General features: G+C 39.9%; 1 protein-coding gene across 1 annotated transcript; it reads right to left on the minus strand.

Annotated features, from left to right (window-relative positions):
• Positions 1–3,971: 3,971 nt before the first annotated feature.
• LOC311128145 (low choriolytic enzyme-like) lies at positions 3,972–7,639 on the minus strand. Its single transcript, XM_084160126.1, has 9 exons — positions 7,572–7,639; positions 7,161–7,255; positions 5,963–6,037; positions 5,720–5,866; positions 5,484–5,601; positions 5,058–5,236; positions 4,645–4,726; positions 4,341–4,465; positions 3,972–4,087 (listed from the first exon to the last, which is right to left on the minus strand). Coding segments are annotated over exons 2-9 (810 nt in total). The 5' UTR covers positions 7,243–7,255; positions 7,572–7,639; the 3' UTR covers positions 3,972–4,085.
• Between the last annotated feature and the right edge of the window lie 2,798 nt (positions 7,640–10,437).

Below are 10,437 nucleotides of genomic sequence, written 5' to 3' on the forward strand. Positions count from 1 at the left end.
TTTCAGACTTCCAAAATGCAAAAGTAACAGAACGTTACATTTCCTTTATCCTGTATAATAAAGGATTTTCTGTCTGTGGGTGTGGGATTTGCTATTATGGAACCCTTTCACAACCACTATGAGAAATAAATAGGCTACATTGTCACTATCATTCCATATGATCTCCCTTACAGGAAATGTTTGCCAGTGTAAATAAAGCAGCTGTCGAATAAAAGAGAAAACAAAGATGGAACAACTTTATTCATTCATCAAGGCTGCCTCTGAAATATATTTTTTGTGGTGGTGATATACAGTACATTTACATCGCTGGTACCTTCTCTTTTTCCAGAAAAACTTTGCAACATTGCAACCAAAGTAATCACTGACAACCTTAAAGGAAGTGGCGAGCATATGGCCGTAAACTTGGCTTGATAGAGGCCAAACTGGACCATATCTCACAGAAGCACCCTAATGACCAGGAGGAGCAAGTGGTGGAGCTTTTGAAGGAATGGCAGAGAATGCACAAAACTGAGACCAAAACAGACACTTTGATAAAGGCCCTTTGCTCCTGTGATCAGAACTACACTGCTGATCTGATACAGACAGAACTTTAAAAAACTTAAAGCCAATGGTGGACAGTGAAAGTGTGACAAACAATCTTCATATTTTCTTAGGCCTCTATTTTGTTGTTTACTCAATGGATTAGGCTAGACCTGGGTTGGTTTTCTCAGGGGTTGGTTGTCATAGTGCTAATTACTCCCAAACTAAATAGCGCTGTGTAATCATTCTAATGGTAAAATGTGTGAATTCTTTGAAAGAACTCATCCAACTGGTCAATTAATGTCAGCATGACAAAACATTAAGGTGAGGGGAATTAATGTGTTTTTCATAGGTAAAAATAAAAAACAAATCTTGTTACTTTCTTTGTAAATGTATGCATTTTGGGAGTATCAATGAGCAAATATGTTTGTTAAAAAGAGGAAAGTTCCTAGGTCGATCTACTTGGTAACTAACAAGCATCAAAATTAACATGGAATGTGGGGTTGGTTGTCACAATCAACTCACAATCAATAGAATTATGGTAACAGAACTGTACTGTGCTGTACTTTACTGTACTGTACTGTACTGAACTATACTCTAGTGTTTTCTAAGACCAGAAATCAAAGCCTTTGCTTATTCCTTGAAAAATGTATATACAGTATGCCTTAATTTCTCAAAAATTTAGCCTAGACTTAGTTTCATTTGACACCAAATTTGCTGTGCTCCTATGTTACTGCTCATGGGGCCTTTTACATGAATATACCCTTGTCACAATCCAACCCATTGTAACCATATTGTTCGGGGACATTGCCACTGCCAGTAAACAATAAATCCCAAGCTCCCTTTCGTTGCCTCCCTCTCACACACATATATTTTTTCTGTCACACACCCACACATGCACACATACATGTGCAAACACACGCATACACACACAAATGTACTATAAATATCATATGTTATTATCAAGGCATAAAATGCAGAATTTTGTTAGGTATATCGTTCTGTCAAAGAAAGGCTATTTCTAAGACTGTATGCTATGTTGCTTCATTTCATGTTACAAAAGGCAATGGGGCTGGTTGTCACAGGTGGACGGAGTGTGTTTGATGGCTTATAACTCCATGTTGGAATAAGATATGAGGATAAAAAGGGTCCCCATTTCAACCCAAGACCTTGGTCTTTCTCCTAATATTGAAAAGATTCTTGTAAGATATACTGGTGCTGAGAAACAAGAGTAAAAAGTGTGATAACCAACCCTGGTCTCCGCTATTCATTCATTGCTCTCACAATGAGTTTGGTGCTTTCCTTATATGCTGATGACATTCTATTGCCGATTAAAAAACCCATGTCATCAATCCAACTGCTGCTCAAAACTGTAGAGATATTTTCAGTTATTTCTGCCTCTAAGGCAAGCAACCATTGAGCTCTTTACAAAACCCTCCGGGTTCTCACTGGGAAGACTACACCCCCATGGCATCAGTGAAGGCACTCGATGGGTCTGAGCTGGGGCCCCCGGAACAGCAACTCGAGCACTGGAGTAAACACTTCTCCACACTCCTCAACCGCCCTGCTCCACCTCCCTCTCCACTACTAGATGAGCTTGCCTTCTCCACAGTGGAAGACTCCACCACCAAGTCAGAGCCACCTTCTAAAAAAGAGGTTGAGGAGGCCCTAGGGAAACTGAAGCTAGGCTGAGCAGCAGGTGCAGACAACATCCCCGCTGAGCTCCTAGTGAAAGGGGGGCCCGCCGTAGTCCAATGGCTGCACAGCCTTATCAACTCCATCTGGCAGACCATGACAATCCCCAAAGACTGGCTCCTGGGAGTGTGCAGCAATTACAGAGGCATCACACTCCTCAAACGCATACGCCCCTTACTTCTGCAAAAACAGTGCTGTGAACAAAGCAGATTTACCCCTGGCCGCTTATGTTACAAAATGCTTTTAAAGGTTAATAATGACACATGAAAATTTGAGAATTGTATGGCAAAGGGATTTACAATGTGAGATAGATACGAAGATATGGTTGTATATTATTTCAAATATTGGATAAAATGTCAGAGAAGCCAATGGAAAAGGTATTCAGTTGAAAGTTTTTCATAAATTTGATTTTACTCTCATTAGGTTACAATAGGATGGGTTTGTCACAAGAAGATGTGTGTTGGCAATGTAAGGGAGGAAAAAGCAACCCTCCTACATGAACTGTGGGAAGGCCGGGTGGTGCACGGCTAACAGAGCCTAACAGTGTATGGAGGACGGCCTTGGAGTTCCTATTCCTAGATCACCCAGAGCTCGATTCAGTCCGTAGCACTGAAGATCTGCGCTGCAGCGCAGTATAAATCTAAAGTCAATGTTCCCGAGTTTGCGGAGACTGCATTACTTTTACACTTCAATCCCATTATATAACCTGCAACTTCTGCAATACGTATTGAATTGAACCCCTAGACCAGGGTTCTTCAATTCTGGTCCTGGAGGGCCGAAACACCTCTGTTTTTCATCCTCTCCTTCTAATCAGGGGCTAATTCAGACCTGGGACACCAGGTGAGTGCAATTAACTACCAGGTAGAAATAAAAAACAGAAGTGTTTCGGCCCTCCAGGACCGGAATTGAAGAACCCTGCCCTAGACTGTATGTTGAGTGACAAGTCCGAAGTAAGAGGGATTAACCAGACAACATTTAAGAAACACAACCCAAACAAACTGCAAACGCATACAACAAGTTTGTAGAGTCACAAGCTTGATGTAGTCATTGCATGCTAGGAATATTGGCCCAAATACTAAACTTTTGACTAAATTGAATACGCTATAAGGGAATTTGTCCAAATACTTATGACACCTTCAAATGGGGGGATTAGATACATAAAGTGCTTTCATTTCTAAACAGTAAAACAGATATGAATAAAAATACCCTCAAATAAAAGGTGACATTCTGTACTGTCGCCTCATATAAAACAAAATGCTGGAGTATAGAGCCAAATTAAACGTAATAACTTCACTGTCTAAATTCATACTATGTACTATAAGGGAATGACAGAAAACTTGGATAAACTATGGATATTGTACACTTTTATAGATGATAATGTGCATTCAAATTTTATATTGATGTATTCTCTGTTGAGATGAGTTAAATGTTGTGAGGGAGAAGTCAATTTTTTTTGTTTTCCTCTAACTGGTTATAATACTTTTCTAATTATTTCATGTTGAAGTAAACACAAAATACTTGATTGTATTGGTTATAAAACAATTCAACACAGCCACAAATGTTGCTGTTTCTGGTTACTGTGAAGATGTTCCATAGTTGCTGTAATACTTGTTCAAAGCATTAGAATACTTATGTTGAGTAAAGCATGTTGTATGGAGACATATTTGGAGAACTGTTTTGAAATGGAAGGATCAACACAGATTAAGCTTTTGATTTCAGTTGATCATATTTTTATTGTGATTATTGGAGGTTGCAGTCTTGATGTTTTGAGGCAAATTACATTCTAATAGTTCTACCACTAGAGGTCACTCTACTCCTTCAGCGGAATGATCTTGAGTCCATCGGAAGTGAGACCACAGGTATCCAACTGTTTCTATTGGGGAGAGAAAATGTGTGATTATTTAATCCTACACATAAAGCTATGTCCATTGTGATATATTCTCCCAACCTCAATGTCACAGTTCTCACAGTTATTAAGCTTTAGATATATTACAGCTATATTAGCTCTGGGGAAGAGGCATCCAGGGGGGCGGAACGAGGAGGTTTGCTCCGGTCACGCAGCCTTGGCCTAGATTTTAATCATCCAAACCCAAGTACTGTAAATTGTTCAGTGTGGCAGTACTCACAGCAGCCATACAGCCTGTTCAGCCTGTCGATGTCATTCTTGCTCATCTGGGTGGCCTCGCCGAAAGACACGTTGTTGTTGGGGATGGGCTCCATGGTGGGGCGGTTGTTCTTGGAGAAGGCATACCTGTAACCACACAAATCACAATCCAACACAATTTAGGCCTACTCAACAATGTCACTGCTGAAGCCACAGTATATCTTGGCCTGGATGAAAGTGCACTGAGGAATGGATGGAAATGTATGTATAGTAGGGGTCCATTCCAGAAATATTTGTAATTATTAGAAAGACATCACATAGCTGACCTCTCATACTGCATGACAGAGTTGTAGTCATAGGGAGTTCCTTGGTTCAGGGTGGCGATCTTGTCGAAGTTGTACTTCATGTCTGGGATAAACAGATTAAAGACAAAATGTTCATAGAGCTGATAGGCTGTGTCGCACCCTACTTTATGAGCAAGATCAATGATCAGTAACAATACTAAATAGAAATGAACAACAATAGATAACAGAAATGAACAACTATAGATCTATAGATTACACTACAGCTTGAAAAACAAAAAGCAGGTTTGCTGACAAGTATTATGCAGCCCCCAAAAAATACAACTGAACAAATCCATTGTCTTTTGTTAGAATTAGCAGTTAGAGATAGAGGCACTCTCTTATCATGTAAAGTGAAGTTAGTTAAAGGGAAACAGAATAAATGCATGGTATCAAACCATCAATGATGTTCTCCCAGTAGACATGGATGTGGTTGTCACGGTCGCTGCGGGTCTGCTCGTGGTTAAAGCCCAGGGCGTGGAGGAGCTCATGCTGGACGGTGCTGTGGTACAGGCAGCCCTGACGGGCCAGAGACACAGTCTGGGCATTACCCTGACGGCCAACATAAGAGTAGCACCTGGGAAGAAGAGCAGAGGAGGGTCAAGGTGCACCAATCCAAGGCCAGAAATAGGGCCTACCCTAATCATCTAATTCATTGTAAGTGTTTTAGGAAACCTCAGGATAATGGGTTCATAAGAGATAAAGGTGGTGGGGATCACCTGACAGTGCAGGTTTAGATTATGATCCTCAAAGGGAAATTCAATTACATATGTATTGATTTGATATTCTAATTGTTTAATGATGTTATTTAAATGCAGGCTCACCCGCTGCGAGACTCAATGCTGAGATAGTCCCTCTCATTCTGGCGCTGGAAGAAGCGGATGCAGGTAGTTTCGGCGAATGAGTCAAGACCACGCTGGATGATGGCTATCTCACGAGATGCTGTTGTAGAGATCAAATTAACAACAAGAGATAGTGAAATTATTGTCATGAAATTATTGTATCGCTTGTACAATATCTCAACATATGAAATTAAATGTACACAAAAGTGAACACTTACAGAAGTGGTTGGCAATGACATAGGGCACCCAGATTCTTCCATCACTGTACTTTTGCCACATACACCCGCGGCCGGTGCAGGGGTCAGCGTTCTTCTCAGAGGGCATGGCAATGTCACCCATCAGAGTAGGCTCATCGGCCTCGGGGGCTTGAGTAAAGAACATGGAGAACAGGTTACTCTGGGGGCTAGTCCCAAATAATTAATCTGCACGCTCTTTATTCCTTGAGCAATGAACCAACTTACTGAGGTCCCTGTTGGCTCTGGTCAGCAGCTCACCAACAGAGAGCTCAGCAGAGGTGTCTTCTTCCACAACATTCTCTGTAAGACAGAACATTAGATCCATTAAGTCTGCTAAATCATGACACGACATTGTTTTTATTATTTATATGCTTGGTAATGTGAGATAGTGCCAAAACAGTTTTTTCTCACCTTCAAACTTTGGATGACAACGTGAAATACAAACAATGACAAAGAAGAATGCATATAAAATTAATATAGAGTATATGAACTCATGAAGAACACAATACATGAATATACATTGAGCTCCAAAAGTATTGGGACATTTGTTGTTATTTTGGCTCTGTACTCCAGCATTTTGGATTTGAAATTATACAATCACTGTGAGGTTAAAGTGCAGACTGTCATCTTATATTTGAGGGTATTTTCATCCATATCACAAATATTATACCCCCATGACATGCTAATTAGACATGCTAACTTCTCACCATTACAATAACGGGAGTCTAGCATTTTTTGGGGGGGTATGATATTTGTGCGTCTGTAACTTTCTCACTCATAATTATTCACGATTCATTCAGGATTATCAGTAATCATGGTAGCATCCATATTAATGTATAAGTGTTTAGAAACATATTCTATTCTTATTTACAATAAAAGTGTCTCCAAAATGACACAATAAATTATTTACCATTAATTTCTATTGGGCACAAAATAATCTGAAACACAACCAAAACAAACAGCAAATGCATCCAACACATTTTTAGAGTCACAAACTTGATGTAGTCATTGCATACTAGGAATATGGGACCAAATACTTAACTTTTTACTACTTTAATACACATAATACACATTTGTTCCCCTAAAATGGGGGGACTATGTACAAAAATTGCTGTAATTTCTAAACGGTTCACCCAATATAGATGAAAATACCCTAAAATTAAAGCTGACAGTCTGCACGTTAACCTCAGTCACTGTATCATTTCAAATCCAAAGTGCTGGAGTACAGAGCTAAAACAACAAAACATGTCACTGTCCCAATACTTTTGGAGCTCACTGTATTTATTGTGTGAAGTATTTTTAAGGTCCCACTGTTACTGGGGTCCCGGTAGGTCCCAGTGTTACTTTGAATATGCATTAACTGTTTGATTGAGTTTAGCAAAGCAGCGATCTTATAGCATGGTAGCTCCGTATCCTGTGTCACTCACCTCAGTCAGTTCCTCAGCCCAGGCAGAGGACACCAGCATCAGGGCCAGGAGACCCACAGTGAACTTGAACACAAACATGGCAGCAAAAGGACTGTAGGATAATACAACCACATAGGGAAAACCAGCATTAAAACCAGCCATAGTGATAGTCATTGAAGCTCACACATATACAGTATGAATAGCGTCGTCCAGGGTAGGGGAGGGAATGGCCGGCAGGGATGTAGCTCAGTTGGTAGAGCATGGCGTTTGCAACGCCAGGGTTGTGGGTTCGATTCCCATGAGGGGCCAGTATGAAAATAAAAAAAATTATGTATGCACTCACTAACTGTAAGTCGCTCTGGATAAGAGCGTCTGCTAAAATGACTAAAAATAATAATAATTAAAAAAATATTGAGCACAGTCCTTACCTCAGAGCTCCGAGAAGGAATGGGTGAAATGGCAGTAGTTAGGGTCGTTTTTTATATTCTTTCCTCAGGCATATACACGTAGATATAACGGATCCCCAAATAAGGAAATATGAGCACAAAAATATGCTGACAGTGCAGGACATTAGGTGGGAATTCTGCAGGAAATCCTTGAAACGGGTGTGAAACATGACATGTGTGAGGTGTGCATGTAAACTTTTTGTGTTCTTATGTTCGACCTTGAGGATTTCAAAGCAGGTGTTTGCTTCTCTGTGTGCCATTCTCCTTTTCTAATTTCATTCATTGCTTTTCTCATATTCAGAAATAGTAGTTATACTTTGAGGTGTATAAAAACATAAAACATTGTTGATGGATCTTTTTCGTCATTTTCTCATTGAACAGAAATCAACTTATTTTTAAATACACAACATGTTGGCAATCTCCAAAAGACCCCTCAAATTACACACTATGAAATCTTCTGATGTAATATCTGCTGCAGTGAAATCTTTGTTGGCAGCCCATACACTCCATTATGTGTCAGTGTGTTCTCTCATTCAATATACTGTAGATATCACATTACTCTTGTGCACATAGAGTAATCAAATGTTGTCTAATTCATAATAGGTCTTATACTGTAGGCCTATGGATGGGGCTAGAAGTAGCTTGCTATATCCTTATTGTTGTTAACTTTATTTTTCTCTACGGTGAACTGATTTAGTCGTTTGAATGTGTGCAAGAACACACTGGATAAGATTATAAAGGTTTTGCTCTGGATAAGAGCGTCTGCTAAATGACTAAAACGTTAAATGTTTCCAGCAAGGTCATAGTGGGGCAACCAACCCAATTATCAGAGGTTTTTCAGAAATAGACTTAAGTAGTAGGAAAAACAAATAGGCTACCATCCTTGACTGTACTGGTCTCTCCCTCTACAACGATTGTAACCTCCTCCCCTCATGTCATTGTTTCAGACTTCCAAAATGCAAAAGTAACAGAACAATGTTACATTTCCTTTATCCTGTATAATAAAGGATTTTCTGTCTGTGGGTGTGGGATTCGCTATTATGGAACCCTTTCACAACCACTATGAGAAATAAATAGGCTACATTGTCACTATCATTCCATATGATCTCCCATACAGTCGAGGTTGCTGCACATCAGGTGGGAATTCTGCAGGAAATCCTTGAAACGTGTGTGAAACATGACATGTGTGAGGTGTGCATGTAAACATTTTGTACCATGACATCATATCATGGCTAAATATGTTTGACCTTGAGGATTTCCAAACAGGTGTGCCCTTCTCTGTGTGTCATTCTACCTTTTCAGGATGCATATAAGTAATTCAATTAATGAAGTCTCTTATTTAAAGTTAGATTTTCTTTCTGCTTTCATTCATTGCATTTTTTCATATTCAGAAATAGTAGCTATACATTGAGGTGGGACAGGTGTGTTACAAGTGTTAAAATGTATTGATGGATTTAAAAATGAAATACACATTTTCAAAAGGCCCCTCAAATAACGTTTTTACATTTGAGTAATTTAGCAGACGCTAAAGCGAGTTACAGTAGTGAGTGCATACATTTTCATTTGCACTGGTCCCCTGTGGGAATCCAACCCACAACCATGGTGTTGCAAGTGCTAGTAAAACCAACTGAGCCACACGGGACCACAATAACACATTGTGAAATCTTCTGATGTTATATCTGCTGCTGTGAAAGTAGCTGTTTCTCCTTACTGTTGTGTTTATATACTCATTATTTCTCTATGGTGGCCTGGTTTAGTCATTTGAATGTGTGCAACAAGAACAGACTGGATAAGATTATGAACCAACACAATTATCAGAGGTTTTTCAGAAATAGACTTAAGTAGTGATAGAAAATGGTAACACTTTACAATAAGGTTCCATTTGTACAGGGTTTATAAGGGTTTGTAATTCCGTTATTAACGGGTTATCTAAAATCATTTGTAAATGCATTATAAACCATTAATTAATGGTCAAAATAGTGCGATAGCCAGTCAGTGCCTGCCAGATAGTGAGCCACTATTTACCTCCAGTTATTAACCATTTATAAATGCATCTACAAATGCGTATAATATTGAACCCTTATGTATCATCATGCAACCTTATTTTTTAATGGTTGCACAGTTCAACAATAGTTATTTTCTCACTGTGTGATGCATTGTTGCTCTGTCCCAGGAACAGAAATGGTTGGTTTTCAGACCAATGGTCAACTCCCATGATGTGTCTTGCCCCACGTTTCAAACTCTGATGATGCATTGGAACACTTATTTATTCCAGGAATGAAGGCTTCATCTAAAGATTTCAAGCCATATTATTGGTGTGGTTTGCTAGTTTCTGAGAAATTCTCCCAAATTTGTGAGATCTACCAATCTGTGAAACACTCTTGAAATAAAGACGACCTGGAACGTGGGCAGAATTTTGTGTTGACACTGACATCATGTGACAGTGTGTCATGAAAGGATGGACAGAAGTCGCAGTGTTGCCAATTTAGCGACTTTGTCGCTATATTTAGCGAGTATTCAGATCCCTCTAGCGACACATTTTCAAAAAAGCGACTAGCGACAAATCTAGCGACTTTTTCTGGTGTTATTGGAGACTTTTGGAGACTCTGACGTGAAAGCACGTATCGTTCTTACTCTTCTCAACAAGCAGCGGATGCATTGTTACCCCTGTCCCAAAGCACTCACAGGCGGCCCAGTCCTCGTGCAGCAGTCCCTCCCAGCTGCAGTCAGAGCAGGAGATGTTCACCCCTCCGCGTCCAGACTGCAACTGAATCACGCATGCGGGAAGCCGCCGCTGGCTGATCCCGCCCTGGCTTACATTCAGGGAGGGATGTAAATGTAATTTATT

Source organism: Coregonus lavaretus (genome assembly GCF_964263955.1).
Source record: "Coregonus lavaretus genome assembly, chromosome: 4".
NCBI classification, from domain to species: Eukaryota; Metazoa; Chordata; class Actinopteri; order Salmoniformes; family Salmonidae; genus Coregonus; species Coregonus lavaretus.